Raw genomic sequence first — 22,805 nt, forward strand, 5'->3', positions numbered from 1 at the left:
TGAGGGATTCCGATCTGCGACTGAGGCGCTCAGGTACTATATTAATATAAATGCCAAAGAGATTTTCCCACCAGAGCCGAGAAATAGAAAAAGCCTGACCCACAGATTTACAGGCAGTGCTCCTTGAGGAAAGGTGTGTTTGCAAACAAGTGACATTTCTGCTAGCAAGTGATGTTAAGCTTTCTGTACATATTGGCTCTGACTGTGTAAAAGACCTCTGCTGAATTTCCAGGACTGTTTTTTTTTCCTTTTTTCTCCCTAAAAGAAGCTGTGTAATTCGACAGTCATCATTTGCAAGTGTTCTTCTGACTAGGCACAGAAATAAAATGAATTATGATTGCAGTCAAAGAAGAGATTCATGGCCTGGCATATTAACTGGTGGCTACAATATAAGCTGGATACTCGGTAAGCATTGTCCAGTATGTGGCTTCCTGCAATTCAGAGACATACTTAGACATTTTATACTGCAGGTTTGGAGGGACTTTGATGTTTTTCTTTTCTTTCTTTAACTGCTGTTCTGTGTCTGTTCCTAACGTTTTAAATTAAGGGAAATTGAACTAAAGTCAGCTTTAGGCAGTCCTGCAGAACAGCTGGACAAAAGGAATGGCATGATCAATGAGAAGTCCAGTTCAAAACAAAAGGAAAGGTGAATAATTCTGTCAATTTGAAGCACGATCATTTTTTCAGACATTGAAGGAGACTTTTCTATAAAGCTCCCAAAACTGAACAATCAACATTACCTGTAAATATCAAAATCCTGTATATCTGGTATGGATGCTCTCTTCTGCACAGGTTGTTCCTTTTCCTGAAATCAGCACCTGTGGGTTTTAGTCAAGGGCTCATGAGATGTAATGGAGCTCATCCTGCCCAAAGGGGTAGCCCAACCCTCATAACGAAGCTGGTGCTCGCCTCACTCTCTCCCTCAGCACAGTATTTCCAAACGGCCTGTGCGAAAAGGCAGTGGATTTGGTTGTGAATGTCTCAGATGGACACGTGCTGCCAGGGGCTGAGCTATTTGGAGCATTCCAGTCCAGCTAATTTGCAATCTCACTTTCGCAGCTGTCCCCCTCTGCCTACACATTAGCCTCAGAAATGCTGGGATGGGTGACCACAGGAGCAAAGCAGCGCCCAAGCAGAACTGTAAAAGTCAGTCACTGGAAAGCTGCAACCTTTGGTTTAACAGTGCTTAAAACACCAAACCCGCTGCTGGACAAGACAAGAAGATTACTCACACATCTCAAATTAGTCATGAGCCCAGGGCAACACTGGCCTGTGTGATCCTAGGCCTCCAGAAGCATTTAAATATTCACATAGATATTTCCCCTCGGTTTCTTGAGCTGTGTGTTACTTTTCAAAAGATCAGCTGGACGAATCACTGCAAAGCCACCAAAACTGTCTACCAGATGGCGGCCACTGATTAATTTGTCTTAACTTAAGCCAAAAAGGAAGAAAATGTGATGGGTGGAGCAGTAAAGACAAGCACAATCAACATCCGACCAAAGAGGGTTTCCTGTCACCTTGGGAACAACACTGATTGGCACTGCGGTTTCCTGTGTACAAGCTAAAACCAGTAGCAACTAGAGTAACAAGAATAAACGCAAGATAAGAGACCTGGGAATACAATAAAATTATTATAAAATTCCTGACTAAACCTCACAGGATGGAAAAGGCAAAATCAAGCGTAGGCAGGGGCTGCATGCTAAACTGAGCACTTCCCTACGTCTGAGAGGACATGAAGCTGCACCAGAAGATTTTTTTCTGAACAAGGGTGGGCTAATTTGCCTGAATTATCCACTCCCAGAAATGAATGTCATGTGCTTTGAAGAGCTTTTAGCTCTTTGCAAGGGGAAAAAGAAAAAAAAAAAAAAAAGGATGTGGGACAATTTAGATGTGACAAAACGGAGATGGAGCTAGGAGAGGCAACATAGCATCTACCCACGCTAATGTGAAGTAATTTGCAAGAGGTGCTAGAGACACAGGGAAATGGGCTGTGGATGTGTGTTTGGGCAACGGCACATAGTTATTTGCATCTATTTATTTAGATCATTAACTCCCATTGAGTATTGCTTCAAAGAGTTCTAACATCAACTAAAACACCTCCTAAAACAGTGAGTAGTCGAATAGTTAAAATACAGTCTTTAAAGGGTCTTTGCTAGGCTGGTGCCTGAGTTCACTTCCCCTTCAGAGAAACAGGACAATTCACATTCCTGCCCTCTTCCTAAACTGCAGATAAGCAAAGACGTCTGCAATGGACTGGGCTAAGCAGACATTTGTGCAATTCAGAGGTCCGATGTTTGTAGAAAGTTTTCAGAGAGACTGCACTAAGAGAATTGTTAGACACATGCAAGCTGGAGGTAAAGCACAATTCCATACCTAGTTATGCATTCACATCCTACAAGAGACCTTTCACCTCTCAGGCACTGAGCAGAAGACCCTCCCAGCTGGATCCCATTTCATGTCCCCATTACTCAGACCAGTTTATCCCACCGCTGTAGCACAGAGCCCTTGCCCTTCCCCTGTCACCCAACGTGCAGGTGCAGGCGGTCGCCCTGTGGCCTCTGTGGTCCCCGAGGAGGAGAGAAGCCACAGTGCTGGGCTGTGGGGACACCCCATGCTGAAAGGCGGGTTACTAGAGGACATGATCAGGAGTGCTCTCATCATGCGAGCTGCTACACCAGATGTGCACTTCTCAGTGTGCAAGTCACATCTACAGAAGCAATGAGGCAGTGCCAGGAAACAATCCCAGGCACTGCCACTCGGTAATCAATATTGCTGAATTGCAAGCCGTGCCCTTGGCTTGTTTTTAGCCTTTGCCAACAAGAGCTCTCCAAAACAATTAATTCCCTGGCATAGTTTGGGAGCTGGCACATACGACAAGGCATTTTCAGTAGGCAGTCAGCATCCAGCCCCTACTCGTTTGGAGGTAAAGGGAGTTTGGCAGCATGGACACAGACTAATCTCTGCTAGTTGGCCTCAGTGCTAGCAAACACTTCTTGGTGTACTGAATTCATTAGTGCATCTTACACACTTGGACACAACACAGTTGAGGGGTCTGCCAAATTAGAGAACGCATTTTTAGGTACTTATGAAAGTTTCTTTCCACACGCCTCTTAATCTGCATGCACAAATAGTAGCACGTAGTACTTTTACTGTACTTCAGGTTGCGGGTCTCATCTGGGCTGCATCTCTTCAGATGGGTATGCCAGCCTGACAGCCTCTATGCATTGGACAGGTTTGGAGGTTTATGTGGCTTGTCCAAAGTGCTCTAATGAGTCGGTGGCAGAGACAGGCTGGAGCACAAGAATTCCTTTCTCCCACCTCCAAACTCTTTACTGCTCCCTGGTGCTTTCCAAATTCCTTTTGATAGGATATCAGTGTAAAATTGTTCTCCAGCTATTGCTTGTGTGCTGGCACATAGCTGTGCTTTGAACAATTGCACTGACATTTTCCTGAAAACAATCCCTAGGATTTAAATTAAGAATGCAGAAAGCATATTCAGCTCCACACAATAGGGTAAATTTATCCTCCAAATCTATGCAAAGCTAGTATATTTTAGCCAGGAAATTCAAGGCCCCTTCCTGTAAATATATTAAGTTCCCATGCTTCTGTCATAAACTACAAAAACTGGCATGTTTACAGGCCTCCGACTGCAAGGTGCTACCCTCTGAGTAGTACTTTCAGTGGTCACTCACAATAGCCGGTTTTGTATAAAGATAGCAGATCAGCAACGCCATAATTATATTTGCAGCACTAACAGGGCGCTGTGATTTAAAAATCAGAACAGAACCAGAGAGAATTGTTGGAATTTTTTTTCTCATCTACTAGAGAGGAGATGCAGCTGCCATTATGGTAATGAAATGAAGAGTACATCAGGTTTTTTACCCTCTCTCCAACATTTCTTACTAAGTTGAACCAGGGTATTTATTTGGCACACAATAGCATGAATATAATAATTCGTTTTAAGGATACTGCTTTTCTAACACCAGGAAAATAGGTTTACAGTTACTATTTGACATCCATGGTATTTATCAGCTGGATGGCAACTGAGGGCACAGAAATCGTATAGGTGACCAGAACAATAGTTTAATTTGTGCGGCTATGCAGAATAACCAATAAAAGAGAACAGCTATCGGTATTAACACAGGAATTTCTTCCAAGTCTAAACTGTCCGTGGTTTTCCCTGTAAAGGTGTCAAATGCAAGACATTTCTAAGGAAGGATGCCAAAGGCTGGTAGAGAACAGTCATTGTTTTTGTTATTTCTGTGTGCACGTGTGAGTACCTCTTGCAAACACACCCCTGATTCAAACTTTACCTTTTGGTGTACTAGTCTCACAGACTAGTATGGGTTATTCAAACACTTTTTTTTTTTTTAGTTACTAAACTATGTACTGTTTTTCTTTTCCATCAAAATATTTCATTTTCTCGTAATACAAGGAAGCAGACAGATGCGAACATTTATCAGCTTTGCAATACACATTACTTTAACTTTTTTTTTTTCTCATTATAGTTACAATTATCTATTCTCACTGTATGTCCAGAGAGCATTTGCTCAAACTGGAGAAGAACCATCAACTTACAGGCCTCTTCAGGATGATAAGGGACACCTCGCTGTTTGCAATCTATTACCCATGTCTTAGATTTTTATAGTACTGCTCTTCTTTGTGGGAAAAAGCAACATCACGTGTGGTTCTCTCACAATCAGAATTCAAGCCAACATTCAGCACTGCCTGTTATGTTAGTGGGGTGCTATACTTGACATCAGTTTAGATGATTTCCCCCCCCTACTATTCTCTGCTCTGATGCCTCTTGATTTTCAGTAGATGTTGCAGACCTGGTTGCACACTTATCAGGATGCCTGGCACAGTGCATGGCTGAGTGATGTCAGTGGGCAGCCCTCTCCCCTCCAGTTTTGCTCACGCTGACTTTGCCTGCCTTCCCTTTCCCAGAGGATCTTAAGTTCTCCTGTGTCCCAGAAGTGTTCCCGCATAGCTACAGAATTCTTGTATTTCACATTTAAAAAATCTGCCAGGGTTTTGTTCTAACTGGAAAACCTTTTTTCCTTCTATTACATTCTCAACTCTCTTGTATTTATTTGCACAGAAAAAAAAATCAGCACTAAAACCCAACAACAATAACAAAAAAACCCAAACCCCACACAAAACTCAACTGAGTACAAAGCATGTGTAAAATGTTACATGGTCTGACTGAGAGTCTTGCATGCCCCTAGCATCCTGATACATGAGCATGAGGAGCTCTTCCTTTTAGACAGAATCATTATCTAATAAGTGTGTAACAGACCGAGAAAACAGTGCTGTGATTTTTCCCATTGATTATTTAGATTTAATAGACACAGTTTTAGGTCCTTGTGGCTAGGATGGAATACTAATGCTTGAGAAGACTTTCCAAAGCACTGCGTGTGGTTTCTTTTTTTTTTTTTTTTAATATACACAACAGAGCACCTATTTTCCACATTTTCTTCCATGTATTTCTGCACGCTAGACATGAACTAAATTATCTGAACAAAATAGAATGTTGTACACCAGTTGTCTGAAATACAGCTGTCCTAGTCGCAAATAATACCGTAACTAAAACCCAGCAGCACTGTCTGGGGAAAACATAAATCCATTTGTAAAACAAGTGAACACTATGCTGTTGTGGTAACTTGTTTATATCCCCACCATGCTTGTGTTTTAACAACTCACTGCTTGTACTAAGAACTTTTAATGCCTGACATGTCAGAATGAAATTTAAAATATCACATCCCACTTCACCAGACTCTAATTTTGGCTGGAACCATTTACATCAAGATAAATTTTGGGCCAACCAGCAGAATGAAATGAAGGCTTATCCTGTTGGGAAAAAAATATTATATTATTCATATAAACCTGTAAAAGGCTGATGCAGCATTCATGGTTATGCTCATGGAAGAGAAAAAGATCCTTTACATCCTAAATTCAGGCATCAGCCCTAAGATATATGACAGTTTGTCACAGAAGACACCCACAGGAGAAAAACATTAGCTCTCCTGCTCCTTTGGTAAGGAACAACATCGTGGGGGTTGCCGATGGAAAAGGTGTTTGCTGCAAAGGAGCAGCAATTGTGAAAATGCTAGAAGAGAGCAACTTTTAAGCATTCTGTACCAAACAATTCAGGATGCAAGGAGACTTGGAAGAAAGCCTTTCACCTGTTTGGCCTATGTCTCTAACTAATAGAAAGGGGATCAATGCTTCTTTGCACTAATAAGCCTATCACTTCTCCCTGATCAAACACTTTTGGCCACCAGTGCTTCATCAATTCCCTGACTGCATGCTGAGCATGGGCCAGCATCCTTGAGCAGTGCTCAGGACAGCAATTCATCTGCAGATGCCACAGGCCCAGCTGTGGTCCAGACTACGCAGTCACCTTCTCTGAGATCTACAGCCAATGCTGAACTAAAAAATGCTGGCCAATTTGCCATCAGCTCTTCAGAGTTTACTGAAGTTTATCCAGATTGTGCACCTGGGATGGGGGCAACCTTGGCTATGTGTACAGACTGGGGGGTGAGAGGCTGGAGGGCAGCCCCACAGAAAGGGGTCTGGGGGTTCTGGCTGACAGCAAGCTGAACAGGAGCCAGCAGCGTGCCCTGGCAGCCAGGAGGGCCACCCGCACCCTGGGGTGCATCAGGCCCAGCACTGCCAGCCGGGCGAGGGAAGGGATTGTCCTGCTCTGCTCTGCGCTGGGCGGCCTCACCTCCAGCACTGTCTGCGGTTTGGGTGCCACAACATAAGAAGGACATAAAACTGTTAGAGAGTGTCCAAAGGAGGGCTACAAAGATGATGTGGGGTCTAGAGAGGAAGAGGTATGAGGAGCGGCTGAGGCCCCTTGGTTTGTTCAGCCCAGAGCAGAGCAGGCTGAGGGGAGGCCTCATGGCGGCCTGCAGCTCCCTGAGGGGAGTGGAGGGGCAGGCGCTGAGCTCTGCTCTCTGGGGACAGCGACAGGACCCGAGGGAACGGCATGGAGCTGGGACAGGGGAGGGTCAGGCTGGGTGTTAGGGAAAGGTTCTGCACCCAGAGGGTGGTCGGGCACTGGGACAGGCTCCCCAGGGCAGTGGTCACGGCACCGAGCCTGACGGCGTTCAAGCAGCATTTGGACAATGCTCTCAGACACAGGGTCTGATTTTTGGGTGGTCCAGTATGGGGCCAGGAGTTGGACTTGATGATCCTTGTGGGTCCTCCCCCAGCTCGGGGTTGCCCGCGAGGCCCCCCACAAGCCCGGCGAGGGCGACCCGTGCGCTGTCCTGCCGGCAGCAGCCGTGCCCGGGGCCGGCCGTGCCGCCTGCCCGCTCTAGATGTCGCTCTTCCCCCGGCCAAGGGCAGCGCCGCTCCGCCGGCACCCGCGGCCCAGCCTGGCCCCGGCCGTCCCGGCGCCCCCGGCCCGGGCAGCAGCAGGAGGTGGGCAACGCGCCGGCGGCGACGGGCGAGGCTGCGCCCATGCGGGGGTGGCTGGAAAGCGGCCGCTCGCCATTTCGGCAGCCTCTGACAGCGAGCCCCTGGCACTGCCGGGCACCTGCCGCTCTTCTGGACGCCCGCAGCCATGGCAGGCACGGGGGAACCGGCCTGATCCACAGCGGCACTAACCAGGGCACCGGGCGCCGGACTGCGTGTCGCATCAAAATCCTTCGTGGCACCTCAGGCATTTGATAACCCAAATGTTGCATAACCTGCTGGGGAAACTGTGTCTTACATAAACAGCTGAGTAAGAGCCTTTTCAAAGAGATACACAGCGAAAAAATGTACGTGGATTTGGCTTGAGTAGTCAGGCGCAAAATGCATTTTAAGAAGCTGGACACACTCCCAGAGCTGTCTGTGGACAAGTTCTCAATTAACAATTTGTCTGCCTCTGTACCAGCCAATGCAATTCTTATTAAAAATTGAAAGGTTCGGAGGGCCAGATGTGCTTTGTGAGTACCCAGTTCCACCGCAGTTTTGCATTTAGATGAAGCAGAACCCAGTGTGCAGGGCAGGGAGAGCTTGCGAGCAGGCATCATCTGGCTTGCCTGCCCCAGCCGAGAGACAGAAACTTCCCATCTCAAAGGTTGAGCACAGCAGCTGGCTCACGCACTGGTTTGGCCGACGGTCTGTTGATTTCTCTTTGAAGAGACAGTTTTCTCAGTATGGACTATAAAAGGCGTTTTATAACCACGGGTCGCGCTCGAGAAATCAAAAGAGGCAGTTCAAATAGTTAAAAGCTACTGCTCAGGAGCCTCCATGCAGTCAACTGGCCAAAGGAATCTCGGTGCTGACTTTGTCAAGGAATCCCTATATCCACAGAAGCCCAATAAGAGCTCCTTCCCCTGGTAGAAAACAAAATCAGGGTAGGAAACACTACTGAATGAGATCCCAAACTATGGCTATAGTCAGGAAGGGACCTCCAGGCTTGACCCCACTCCATACCGACAGGAAAAGGGCTGTGAGCAGACGGTTTTGCACAGTGTGCTGCGTGCAGGGAGCAGACCACTAGGAAGTTCACCACTGCCAGGTGTAATGGCCCAAGGCTACTTAGTGCAAGGTTGTTGTTGTGCAGAAAGGTGGAAAGGGATTTAAAATTGTCCTCATACCTGGTTATCAGATGATGTCTGATGAAAAATGTATTGCTGCATTATCACATTCTGCCTCCAATGCTCCTGTGTTTCACAAGGTGTGTAAATTTGTTCAGAGTACAGCATACAGTAAAGAAGAAATATATATGATAATAGCTGCCTTTTCAGAGGAAGAGAAGACAACCTATCCCCTGTAGTTTTCTCTCTCACATCCCATACTGCATGCTTTATTTCTAGGATCTTGTAGTATGAAAGCAACTACCAAAAAATATTTACTCGCTTCCCCCATTCCTCATTTTGTGATACGACTACATGTTTTATGACAGATCTGCCTTTCAGCATCTTTTACATATGGAAGACTCAATCCCCCTCCCTTAGCAGTGTCCGTGGTTCATAAACCCATTGATAAAATCTGTCACCAAAATCCCATTGTTCCAGCTGAATCAGAGATATGTCTCAGCTCTGAGAGTCCTCAAAGAGATCGCTCTCTTTGGTCTCCTTTTCCATTCTGCTTTTCCCGTCACATTTGCATGGTGTCTGTTCTTTCATTTATCTTCTTTGTCGGGGCAGAAGAGTTCAGTTGCACAGCTGCATGCTATGTTAGTTACTCAGAGCACTGATGCTTTATGAAAGCAGCCTGCAGCCATCAGGCAAGGAATTATATAGGTTTCTAACAGAGGAGAGACAGATGTCAGTGTGCATTCTCCTGTGAGAAGAAGAACTGGTTTTATAAAAAGAACACTGGCCCAGTTTTTTAAAGGTGAAATGAGTTATTGCACAATGTCTGGTGCACAAGTATTTCTAAGGAGCTGACCACGAGGGTTGCCATCATTAGTAATCACTTCTTTTTCTTTTTTGTAAAGTCTGTAGACCTTGGGCTGTATCTCTACCATCATGGAAAGCTGTATTTAAGAAGAAATGATCTAAGGGTGATAATGGAAACACTGCATGAGACTGGTGTATTTAGTTGATATAAATATTTCTCCTTTCTAAGTTTCCCAAGTGTTAGGGATTCCCTGACACCACCAATGTCCTTTGCTGACAAAATGTAAGCAGCCACTGTGCCCTTTGCCAGGATTTCCAGGATCAAAACATGCAAAAATCAAGGGAAAATGAAAAAAAAATATGTATTTATTTGTGGCAATTGTTGGGAAGGGGAAGAAAAATTCACAAAGAGAATTCTGGTACTGCAGTTATCTCAGCTCAAAATTCTCTCTCATTGCTCATATGAAAAGAAAAGGAAAGGAGGGAATATTCATGAGATAAGACACTAACACAGCAAAATCCCACTTCTGAGATGTTGTAAGGTGATGTCCCAAGTCAGCTGACAGAAGAGCCATATGAAGTCAAGCAACATGAATATAACAAAGCAGAATAAATTCTGAATGTGCTGGGCACCATCCTACCTTTCCTGGAGCCCCACAGGTTTCATTCTGAAAGGAGATGGACTGGCACACGGGGGAGGTTTGAGCTCAGGAACACATTGGCCTTGAGGGTCCACTACCACATTGACAACCTTTGGAGCCTGTTCAGGCTGGACCATGCTGTTGGTGGTCTTATACTCGGACTGAGATGTCTGCAGGGGAAGCGGTGCGAGGTGGATCTCCTGCTTCTTTTCCTTCTCTTGTCTCAGTGACAACTGGATCTTCTCCTTTAATCTGTACAGAACCTATTGGAACAGAGCAGAAAGTCCAGTCTCAATTCCCTGGTAAACAAGGTAAGAAAGAAACCACAAATACAGAAAGATCATTAAATGTGGCTTTCATTCCTAGAAGTTAAGCCACAAGTTGTGTTGCATGGCATTTCTCACAGCAGGATAAATATTTCCATTACATAAATCACCGTGAGTACACGTGGGCGGTAGGGATTTTAACAGTTCTTGTTGTGAGCCAGTAATTATTTGTAATACCAGTGGTTGTATTATTAAAGGGACAAAGAACACAGAATGAAAAATAGTCACAAAAGTCACTGTGAATAAGGAAACACTGATAAATAAAGTGATTGTAGAACATTTTATAAGGTTTCTAACACAAGAGTGACAACGGCACAAAATAAAATAGATACTTATGACATATCCAGATATATGTATCTAACTACAGCAACTTCAGTTTAAGAGCAGATGATCTTAAAAACTCTTACTCATTTTGTATGGAACTGATAGTTGCGCAGGGTAATTTTACCAGGCCACTTTTGCAATGGTAGGTTGCTACTATCCTGAAATATTCCTCAGTATCCCAAGGATGTTCCTCAATATCCTCATATAAACATAACCAGTTCTGCAATAAAGCTGAACCAACATGTGGTCTGTGAAGCTATTTAGGGATCTGTGTCAGTTCAGAAAAGTGTGTTTTACAATCAGTAAGACATTGACGTCTGAACATACTATATGTGTAGCAAAAGGTTTTCAGAAAGTTGTACTGATCCTCTTCCCCTGAGCTCCACACGGTTGTTCTCATACGGTGGCTTGGCAGGGTCTGGCAAGTAGACTGTGCTCAGCCCTGTTACTCCAAAGGAGCCTGTGTTACACTCGTGTGACATACCACATCGCTCTTGAGGGGAACATGAAAAATAATTTCCAAGCTGTAGTTGAGCAACTTGCAAAATGTGCCTAAAACCCACAGAACTTAAGAGAATTACCGTCATGTCTTCTGTGACAGTCGTACTACCATAAGCATTGCGTGTGGAGGTGGGTGAAAGGCACTTACACAGCTCTTTGATGGTGTCTGCTTATACCCATATACTTTCTACTCTGCTTTATCTGTTGCCATAAAGCACTCTACTTGAATCCTGCTTTGCAAAGCCATAGAAACAGAGCCTAGACCAAAGCATTTTTTCTGCTGCATTTTTTGACAGCTGTTTCCCTGCTAGCACTGCATGGAGATCTACCACTCCAGAGCTTTCCAGTGAAGATTGGATATATCTGATGGGTTTGTTTTTTCAAGGATTAGCATTAGAGGTTTATCTGGGAACTGACCTAATGTCATTAGCAATACACCCATTAAACAAGACTTAGCTACGTAAACCATCTGTTCATTCAGAAGAGTTTAGAATTAAATTGCACGGATAAGATAAGCTGCACTTTGCCACTATTTTGCAGAAAAACAGCCCTGCTGTGAAGCAAGGACACAGGCATCAGTAAAGATAAAATGAGGATTTGAAATATTTTAACCCTCTTTTGCCCCGGTGATTGCTTTGGTCTCATCTCTCAGATGCATAGTGAGACATTCACAGTCACGACAGTATTAACCATACCTTCTTGTCACTGATGTATTTTGATGTAGTTTTTTTTTTTTTTTTTTTCCCCTGGAGATCCAGGAAATTATGAGGTTGGGCTCTGAAACTCTGGACTGCTATTATTTCCGATGCATTTTAATACTCCATTACTAGAGCCTAGAAAAAAGACAGCCTGCCACTGGCAGAAGTTGAAAAAAAAGGTGAAGAACCACATTTGATCCTTAGAAAGCGTGGTCTAGGCCAGTTGTTTTTTTAACGAATTCCAGGTAAAAGTCACAAAAACAGAATTGGTCAAAAAGACAGTGGTCAATCCAGTTGCCAAGTTCTGAAAAGTGGACATAGTTGTGCTCATATTTCAAGTCACATTAAACACGACTGTCAGTACAGGTGAAAACAGATACGAAGCCCCTGAACTAGAAGAACTGATGATTTACCGATACCTCAGAAGATTCATTATGCAAATTATCAAGAAGCATGAAGCAACTGAGCAACATGAAGTGCTGTTTTCCAGGACATACAAGGTGGGTCATCTCTTCATTTTTCATGTATCAGACCTAGGGTTTGAAGCCTCAGTTCAGTATGAAAATAACTTTTTCTCTGTCCTCTTTGACTCAGCTTATATGGAAGAACGACAGCGTGCCGATAGCACGATACTCTTCATTTCTGCTCAGTGTTCTGCAAAGGAAAGCTGACGTGCTAGCTTGGCCAGTACCTCCTAGCTACCCACTCAAACTGCCAGTAGATACTCCTTTTATTCATCTCCAGAGAGGAACAGGAAATCCCAATGAGAGATGTAGGTCTCTGGGATGAAGATCTTGGCAACTGTTACGCAGAGAAGTGATACGAAAACGCATCTGCCTAGAGATATTTAGGGCACCCAGGGCTGCATAGTAAAATCTCACCGAAACCAAGGAAATTAAGATGGTTCACTCCAATTAAAAGTGTTTTCTCTAATGAGTGCTTATCAAAAAGCGTATGCGGCCACGTGCATACCTCTGCCTGAGCCGGGCTGCTCTGTGTGTGTGTACACATGAGACAAAAACCGACTAACAAAATTTCCCTCAAACCCTGGGGAGGGTATGAAAGAATGACGTGCTAGTCACGTTGTTTAATGAACTATTAGTGGGAGGCACTTGGATACCTTGATTTGAATGCACTATAAAAGGCTTTATGGAAGGAGAATAAAAGAATTCAGACAATCCGGGACTAGTTTATACATAAAAATGCTAATTTCAAGTCTGTTTAAACACTATTGCAGTATGATTAAACTGTGTACCTTTAATTTTGCTTTAAATCTTTAAACTGATAAAAAAGAGCTGAAGTTGGCGGGTTGATATTAGTTAGCTGCAGAAAGCCTATAATCAAATTGCTCTCAGGACCCTTGCACCATTTTATGAATCCTGAAACTTGTAAGTTTAGAAACAAGTGATAGGCATGTGAAAAATTGGATATTGGAACGTTGTTTTTTGTTATTCAATATTCTTCAAGGAATTCCAGAATATATTAATGAAGCTGAAATTTATTCCTAATTTGAGTAACTATCTCCTGAAAGTATCAAATAACTATTCATAATTTATAAAGCACTGGAACAAGTAATAAAACTTAGACTCTCACAATTTGTTGACAAGACAAAATCCACATCTTTCTTTATTTTAAATGAAAAAATATTCCTACTTTTTAAATTTTTTTTAAAGTGGGAAAAAGAACAACATTTATAAAGCTCTCTTATCTCAACCAGCTACAAATATTTCATAATCTGAAAATGATAATTCCAGACCACTTGAGTTTTTTTATATACATAGAGGTTATATTTTCAAAAAGAAAAAGAAAGAGAAAGGATATGAAAATATACTGATTTATCAAAAGACACAAAATTACAAAATTAGTAAGAAATATTGATAGCAAATAATTTAATCTACTGTCAAATATTGTGTTATTTATTACATTTAGAGATGGCTCAATTATTTCTCTATGTAAAGCAAAAAATAGAGCCCTATTTCACACATAGAAGCACTTAAAGTAGTTATTCCTACTTAGCCCTATGCTTGGCATACTTTATAAACAACACACAATGTTCCCAGCAGATGTGAGCCCCAGGTCTGTCCCACTGCTGAAGGCAGCAGTGAGCCATGCGTTGACCTCCTGGTAGGATGAATCCCTCCTGCGATGCCCGAGGCTCATCCTGTGGCAACGAGGACCGGCCAAGTAAATACGCAGAATGACCAGAGAGGTACAATCTGCAAGTCCAAATTCAGCTCACGCGCTGCTGTATCTCACCCTCTAACGATACTCTGCACTGTAATTTTTTTATGTAATAGAGGCCAGATATTTGTTAAATTTCAGCCAAGTATTAAGAAGCCTGAAGGCTGTTAATGCGCAATGCTCTCGCAGTGCAGGGAGGTGTCATGATTTGTACAACCCAGGTAAGAGACAAGGCTGCACGTTTACTATTTCTGTAGTAATTTCCTAGAACAAAGCTTTGACCCTGAGAACTGAGCTGCCTTACACTAAGCACTGTTGATCATCTTAAATGATCATCTTGACCATCATTTAATTCACTTCCTACTCCATACTTTAAAGGACACTTCCAAGTCACCTTTAGATGCAGGCTCATCTTTCTGCTTTTCGACCCTTTAAACTACAAAGAACCACCTAAAAACGAACCGTTGCCCACCCTGGATCTTTAAAAAAGAGGTCTCATTTGGGTGGTCTCATATGATGACAACAGCCAGCGCCACACAGAATCAGCTCCAACGCCTTACACTAGGGCTGAGTGATCCAAGAGACTGCTTTTCACAAATCTGCCACTCTGACACATGTAAAGCAGGATGAAAAATAAAGTGCACTGTTTGTTAGCCTTATAGATTTCACATACTTCCTTTATCAGTAGGTCTCAGCAAAATCTGAGGCAGTGTCCATTTACATGGTCTGAAGAGTAGCACACGTAAAGATGCAGATTGGAACTGGGAGGGGACAGAAAAAGGAATGCCTGCAAGAAAGGACCACAGCATCACAGTAAACCCAGTCGGAAGGGAGCTCAAGGCATCTGCTAGTCTTTCCTCCTGCCCTAACTCCAGATCAGCAATACTCAAAGTAGTCCTGACAGATGCTTGCCTAAAACCTCAACTGATGAAAACTCCCAGGCTTCCCCAGGCAATGTGCTTCAGGGCTTAGTGACCCACATGATTATGAAGTTCTTTCTAATGATAAACCAGAGTGACTCTTTCAAAAATTTGCTTCTTGTCCTGCTCCTAGTGGACAAAGCAGTACCTTCTTCCTTACCACAGCCTTTGAAAACTCAGCGTGGATTCTCATATTGAGTTTTCTCAACATGATTTTCAAAAACGAAGATCTTAGAGATTGTGACCTGATTTGTAGATCCCAGGGCAGGAACTGTAATTTTTGCAACATGATGTTACTCATTCACTTCAGGATGGGCTCTGCTGTTCTGCTTGAGCCTATCCTAAGAACTGATGCTTCACCAGGTAGTTCCTACATTGTATTTATGCACACAACTGGGGTTCTTGTCGCTGCTGAGCAGCATTCTCACTACTTCACAACTTTTCTCCAGTCTGTTAAGAATATTCTAAGTTCTGATAGCGTCCTCCACAATGTTTACAGTGCCCAATATTATCTACACCTTCCAAATAATTAATGAAAATGTTATGTAGTACCATGACCAGGACAGACACTATGCTCTACAGCTTTCCAGTTAAAGTCAGTAATGGACAAAATATCTTGTGTTCTGTTTCTCCAAAGTAAAAATTTTGGGTAAAAGTTACTTTGCTATCTTGGAGGGAGGTGGCAGGGAGAAATGAAGATGACTAGAAGGTAGAAGTTATATAAAAGAACAATTTTTTTTAAGAAAAAAAATCATTTTCAAATCTTTGGGAGAGTTCTTAAGCTTAAATAAAATTTTGTTATATATTTGCTCCTTTAGATCTTCAGTTTAAATGTTCTTTCCATCTTACAGTTGTTAGTGGGAAATCCATCTAGATTACAGAAAATTAAATATGTTTGAAGGCAAAATAGCTTAAAAGACTCCAAGATACTACGAATTCGTAAGTGCTGAGAATTGTCACAGAATTCAGTAAACCCATATGTTTATGCACCACAGAAGACATACATGCTTCAGAGAAGGAAACCATGTGAGATACAACACAGGAGGAAAGCAAAACAGCCTGTGAAGTCAGTGGTGGTGGAGCCTTGTTTGTGTTCTGTGTGAGCATTGCATGTCACACATTCAGCATATTGTAGGTACACCCAATGCCCAGAAACGTGGCCACTGAACTCACACAGTGTGAATGTCAAAATTGTTCAAAGACACGATCACTCCTTCGTGTACTTAGTAATCATTTCAGTTTAAAATTTGTATATTCAGTACCTGAACACAGACACATGCTCTCTCTCTCTCTAACAACTGTACATTGCCAAGAGTGTATCAATGTGGTATTATTTTATTATCCAACAGAACCGAAATGCAGTAGCCTAACATGACTTCAGGGATCCTGGGACCTTAGTAAGAATGTTGAGAAGTCATCACTCATGTCACTGTAGAGTTACTTCGCAGACTCAAGAGCCCACGATTTATTTCTTCAGCTTTCTTCAAAGACATTCTTCAGTTGGACTCAAAATATATCAAGAAATATTTTCCTTCAAACTTTGGCTTCAGAGCATGATGAGAGTGACCAACCATTACCTTCTAGCTGAGTTTTTAACAGCTTTGAGGAAACACCTCTCATGTAAAGAATGTTACTCTATCCTTCAAAACTCAGAAAAGCACAAAGTAAAGAACAGCAAAAAAAGGTAAAAAAGCAAACTTACCATTAAACAAGTTACTAGAATGACAAAGATGCTGAGAAATATGACAACTGCGTAAAATCCTTCTTTGCTCCAGATTTTGTCTGCTTCCCGCTGGCCTTGCAAAACATTTTTCTTTTTTAAGCAATAAAAAAGAAAGAGGAAGAGGAAAAAAAAGTTACACAGTAGCGCGTGCAGATTAAATAGCTCTCGTCAGGCATTAATCACCGTCCCCAGCAGGCAGGGCTCACATTCCCAACTCGATGGCACTTACTCTGAGTACCTACCGTAGCTAAGCACCCTGCCTATGTGCAACAAGGGGGTCTGAGATCTTCCTTGTGACCGCTGAAAAGCTCTTCCCACGCAGCCAGTGCCCTGGTTTGCGGTTTAGGCAAACAGGGCTTGTGCTCCTTCTTGGAAACTACCTGGCTGATTAGGCGAAAGGGCAGCGTTCTGGCGTGGGCTGAGGAAACTGCTCGCGCTGCCCATTTCTCCGCGCTGCTTATCTCCTGCCCCACCACCCACACGCCAGCCTCTGACCCGCTTGTACTTTACACAGAAGTGAGAACAGGTGACTTGCTGGCTCACCCGCACCAGCCAAGACGCCCCGATGCTGCTGCCTTTACAGTATCTACCCGCATATATGTACATAAATAAAAAAATTCTGATTATGCTTCCAGTAATCTCGTTATCCATCTAGCTGTAATTCTGATTATGCTTCCGGTAATCTCGTTATCTTTGGGTTCCTGCTGATACTGCGTTTCTGAAACAGCTGTGCACACTGAAATTTGCAGAACTCCTGGGGAACTCCTGGAGATTACAAAACAATAATAATTGTAAAAGCATTTATTTTGGGCCTTGTTGCAGTGCGGTGACCTGGTTAGGCTATTAAATTACCAGAATTTCACTGTTCCCAAATACAAGTTTGGTAGCAGAAACAGGGCACATGCGCCCTCAGCCTAACAGCAATGTGTTATTTACAATAAAGTAGGGATCCCTGCAAGAACGGAAACCTTCTGTTGTGTGGTTCCACGACAGAAGTTCAGCAGACATTGTTCTCCCCATCTATTTGCCTTTTTTTCATTGTGTATTTTTGGTACAGTTCTCAGACTGAGGAAAAAACCAACTTTTTAAAATTCTGGTTTCCATTCTGCATGTTCAAGGTCTAGGTGTTTCTCCTTCACCGAAATTCCCTAATGGCCTCAATTACAGTTCTCGTTTAACGAGTGAGTTACCTCCCCATCGCAAGGTGGCCTTCTTTCCTCTCAGGGGACAGACATCGTGCGAGAGGACTGAGACTTGCCCCGTTCCCACAGAGGAAAGAGGTTGTGTAGAGATGAGGGGCTGCTCGTGGGACCTGTGCTGCTACAGCACCGGGACCAGAATGGAAACCCTTTACGCCCTTCTGCCAGTACAGACACAGGCTTGTAAAATTAATACAAGTATTTGTGTGTGTGTAATTACACAGTGCTTCATAGTCTGTGCCAGTAAGTAGTGCAGGTATCACGTTAACAAGGGCTGTAAGCATCAGGCTTCTGTTCAGTGAACACCTTAAAACCCAAAGCACCGCAGCTTGCAAAGGTGAGCTGGAAATCCTGCCAAATCTTTACGCAAAAGCTGTTCCTATTCACATCCACGCCACACAGCTGCTGTAATGTGGTGCAGCTCTGGGTGCGACCTGCTGCCTCGGCACACAGAGGTTACTCCCTTGTGCTCCCAGTGCTGCAGCTGCTCCCGGGGAGCTCCCTGGGGACCCCAGGGCGAAAGCAGCAGCCACGGTGCTGACCCGTGGGCTGTAGCCCGGCTTCCTGGCCCTGGGTGCCTCACCTTCCTGGTGTTTCAGATCTGTCAGGAGGAAATCTAGGAGAAAAGCAGGTGCTGGAGGAGATCAGGTTGTGCTGACCTTTTTAAGTGAATAAATGTGTTTTGTTTTTTTTTCGTACTTCCTCACTGAAAAGGCAAATACACTGAAAGTAAATGAAGAGCTAACAGGATTTTTTTGACACAATGGGTAAAAGAATTTAATTAACCAAAATTCATTAGTGTCACAAAACCTTTTAAATATTTTTATATTTGACTTAATATAAATAACTGAGTCTAAGCATATTAATCTCTGTGATTTCTGCCTAATGGTGCATGCGTTCAGTATACATTTTTTCCAGATTCATCTAAAAATAAAGTTCAAAGAATATTAACGAATGTTGTAAAAAAAAGTAAAAGAAAAATTATGCTATGGCTTTAACACATCCAATGCACTGTTTTAAAACACTGTAGCAGTACCTTCACCCAGTGAAGAAAATCTCTCCCCTGGTCTAGCCGGGTAGTGTTCAGGAGAGCAGAATCCTTGCTTCAGCTGCTCCCTAATGACAGAAGAGGCTGTGACCTCCAGTAACTGAGTCATTTTGTTTCCCTGATAAGAAATTGCTTTCTGAAATGTTAGTGCTGCTAAGTCAGAACTTTGCTCCTGGATCTCAGAGAGAGCTGATAAGAGGGACAGCGGTTGCCACGATCACTGCACGATTGCTAACACCCAGGAATCAAGCTCACAGGATGGCCAAACACAGAGGAAGAAGTAAAAAGAAAGGGAGAGCGAGTGCTTCTGTCCATGGTGACAGGCACAGGGCCTCCCACACAGAAATGTGCTCTGTCTCAGTTGACTGATGTTGCTCCACATTTCTCACACTCAGCTTTTCCCTGCCTGCAAATCCACTACAGCTTGCAGCCAGTTTTTGAGGAGTGGGAGTATACAACAGCCATCAGAGGACAGGAAGATAAAGTCAGCAAAAAGGCACAGCTGGTAAAGGCAGGGGGAATACAGGAGCGGGTGGGCTGGCTGGGGAGTTTCAGTAGCTCAGGCCCTGCCAGGTCCCAGAGCAAGCCTGGCTACAGGCAGGATGGACATCATCGTGTCCATCATCCTTGGTGCCTGTCTCCGTTCCCTAAGGAATCTCCACAGTTAGGTGATTTAGGCAGATTTAGCCAGGTTCATTTAAATAGTTTTAATTTGGCATCATTTAAGGTGGGAAAGAATCACATTGTATATTCTACACAATCCCTTGCTATTGCTAGCTGCATTGAAGACTGCCTGCAGAAGTACCTGCTTTGCTCTAAAGTGGAACAAGTGCATTTAGACAAATGAATTTTTATAGACTTAAAATCCCAGACATTACAAATCTACTTGCCATACTGGTCTTATGGAAACATAGTGGATTATTTCTACAAAAAAGTAAAACAAGCAGACAGCTCTTGATAATACCAAGAGAGACACCAACCTGAAGCAGCCACTGTAAAATCTGGGACTGAAAGAACCTGTCAAGATTTCAGGAGCTGCTGGGAAAATTAAGTCTTCACTGGAAAAAAAAAGGGTGAATTCTTAAATTGTGTCAGTTAATCTCAGCTAGTTCCTTAGGCTGAAACGATCATGGAAACAAGGCAAGCTGCGGTTCAGGGCTCAGAGGAAAGCTTCCAGGGAGCTAAGGATTGAGCTTAAGATCATGCAGGGTTCATCGAAGTGCATACTGGGTTGCTTTGCTTTTTCGGCTATTTAAGTTAGCTAAGGCAGGGTAGGAAAGTCTGATGAGAAATCACTTCCCCTCCAGTGAAAATATGCAGGAATGTCGGTGACCTCCTCGAACAGTAGATAACCACCACTTAATATCCCCTATGACAAAGCCTCCTCAAAGATATTAACTATGCCACGTTTTGCTTTTGCCAAGGTCACCTTTCAGTTTCATGACCATTCTCTCCATACCAGTATTCATCCTTTGCACGTGTGCGCGATGAAGTGTCGTGATTTCATGGAAAAGCTGACAGCCTGAAGGTTCCCCTTCATGCACCAGCCAGCTCACTGACTTATGGTTTCTGTATGGTTTAAGTGCATGACTGGTTCCTTTGATTTCTTCTCTAGCAGCAGTTAATATCACACACTTCAAAGGCAAACAATAGAAGCCTAATAGAGGCTGCTGCAATTGTACATTTTGGGATTGCATAATTTTGGAATATACTCTTCCATGCAGATTTCTCCTTAGTGCCACATCTTCCAGCTAGCAGCTAGTTTATCTCACAAAGCACAGTAAACCCTGCTTTACTTACTGTAATTTCAATTACTTCTTTATCCAAACCCACTTCAAAGTCCTTTTCTACTCTACTAAACTCTGAAATTGCATAGTATTTTCTTTTTTTTTCTCTCTTTTTTTTTTTTTTTTTTTCTCTCAGCACCGTTTTAAGGCATTAGAATTCTCACAGAGACTGTGATTGAATTTAGTCCCACCAAGAAGAACCAGTTCAGTAGCTGCTTGTTAGGGAAGTCTGCTCCCAGCCCTGCGACATGCTATGGATAAGAATACAGTCCTAAATTCCACTGCAGACACAAACTTTAGATCATAATAAAAGATCAAATGCTACAGCCACAATAGGCCATTGGAAGAGAAAGGACAAATGAAAAGATCTGTTGCCCTGGATCTTTGAAATGGCAACGACTCAATTAAATTAAATTTTCACGTTCCCACAGGTACCCTTCCCATTCTAGACCAGGCAGAAAAGGACTCCAGTGGTTCCTACAGCTAAGACATATAGGAAATCATCTCTTCCAGCAACAGTAAAAAACTAGGATATGAATTTTGAGACAGGTAATTAATTTAAAATAAAGTCATCAGTGATTAATGCATCAGTAGATGTGAATGCGCAAATCATTACTGGAATGAATGGAAATGCAGTTCCAGTCACCTACATCCACTGAGAGTTTTACCGTTCGTGTTATCACATGGGCTGAGACTTTAGGAAAGAGCTTCAGCTTTCTACCCAGGTTTTCCTACACCACCTTGGTAAAGTTTCTTAGGACATGGCAATCTCCCCCACCATTAACCCTCTACAGCTAGAAGTCTAGTTTACGCTAAGCCCTGATGGAAAGAGTCAACAAGCAAGTTCAGGGGAGGTACCTCAGAGATGGGCTGAACTGCCTGCTGCAGGTATCTTTTTCTTTCTGTTTACTGCAGAGAACCGGTAGACTTTCAAGTCTTATGCAGCTAATAATGAAAAAGACAGCTAAAATTGGAGACGAAATCCAGCCCTAACACCTCTGCGCCAGCCACCCACCTATGATGATGAGGATAGTGCTTCCTTTCTGCACAGATACACTGCTAGTGCACGTGTAATACTGGTTGAGAAGCACTGATTCATGTTGGTGGAAGACTTACAGTTTATTTGCTCATGAATTAATTAGCGCTGATAGCTCAGGAATAAACACACAAAGTGGGTAAAATAACGTGTCAAAACTATGTCTTAAAGTAACTGTATCTATATCTCCCCTCAAAAGTTTGCTTGTTTTGATTTTCTTTGCTGTTATTTTGATTGGAAGGATTTGTTCTTAGAGCAAGTTGATTGAAGAGTAAATTACTGGTTAGTAGTTGAGCAAGCAAAGATTATATGTTGTTGTCTTTTAGCTGCTGTTTTTTGTGAAGTCTTACACATGTAAACAAATTATCAAGACCCAAAAGGAATACCTATTAGTGTAAAGCTGCAAGATTTTTGCAGGATCAGGGTCTTAGCTGTATAATCTACATGCAACTGAAATATAAAAATAACCTCTTGTTTCTCCAGCAGTACTAGAAGGAAGTAGAGACTGTGCAACTTTCATTCTAATCATCCTTTTCAATGTGATTCCCTCTGTTTGTGCACACTTTTTTCAGAGAGAAAATTCAAATACCTGAGCACTTGTGATTACCATCTAACATAGATGAAATCTTGAGTTCAGCACTGTTTTTTCTCCAGCATCTTTACATAGCTTGATGACATTTCTTCATTCATCTGTTATTCATATATGTGCTTGTCCCATAGCTACTTGAAGTGTTACTTGTAACTGAAGTACTTGGAAGAGATAATTGTATCTATCACCACTGTCACAATCATATGCTTCTGTTGGAAAGGACATTGTAATCTAAAGGGAGCTTAGTCCAGGCTGCCATTGAGCAATATAAAGACCTCATTTTCATAGTGTCAGGCTGCTGTAGGGCATGTAAAATTGCACTAAAATGACCCTGTTTTTATATTTTATTTTTCATACTGAAAGCATCTTCAAGATTCTTAAACAACCTCTCTTTTTTTTCTGCAGGAGGACCTGGATCCTAATTCTTAAACAGCCTTACGAAACACCATTAAAGTAATTTAACAGGACTAGCTGTGTAATTGCCTTAC

At 42.9% G+C, this 22,805-nt stretch overlaps 1 protein-coding gene across 1 annotated transcript in view; it reads right to left on the minus strand.

Moving 5' to 3' along the window:
- Positions 1–22,805, minus strand: part of PTPRR (protein tyrosine phosphatase receptor type R) — a 144,060-nt gene that overhangs the window by 45,887 nt on the left and 75,368 nt on the right. The window contains exons 5-6 of the mRNA XM_040553293.1: positions 16,638–16,748; positions 9,986–10,248 (exon numbers count right to left, since the gene is read on the minus strand). Coding sequence (XP_040409227.1) covers positions 9,986–10,248; positions 16,638–16,748 — 374 coding nt within the window. The remainder of the gene's footprint in view (positions 1–9,985; positions 10,249–16,637; positions 16,749–22,805) is intronic.

Source organism: Cygnus olor, chromosome 1 (genome assembly GCF_009769625.2).
Source record: "Cygnus olor isolate bCygOlo1 chromosome 1, bCygOlo1.pri.v2, whole genome shotgun sequence".
NCBI lineage: Eukaryota > Metazoa > Chordata > Aves > Anseriformes > Anatidae > Cygnus > Cygnus olor.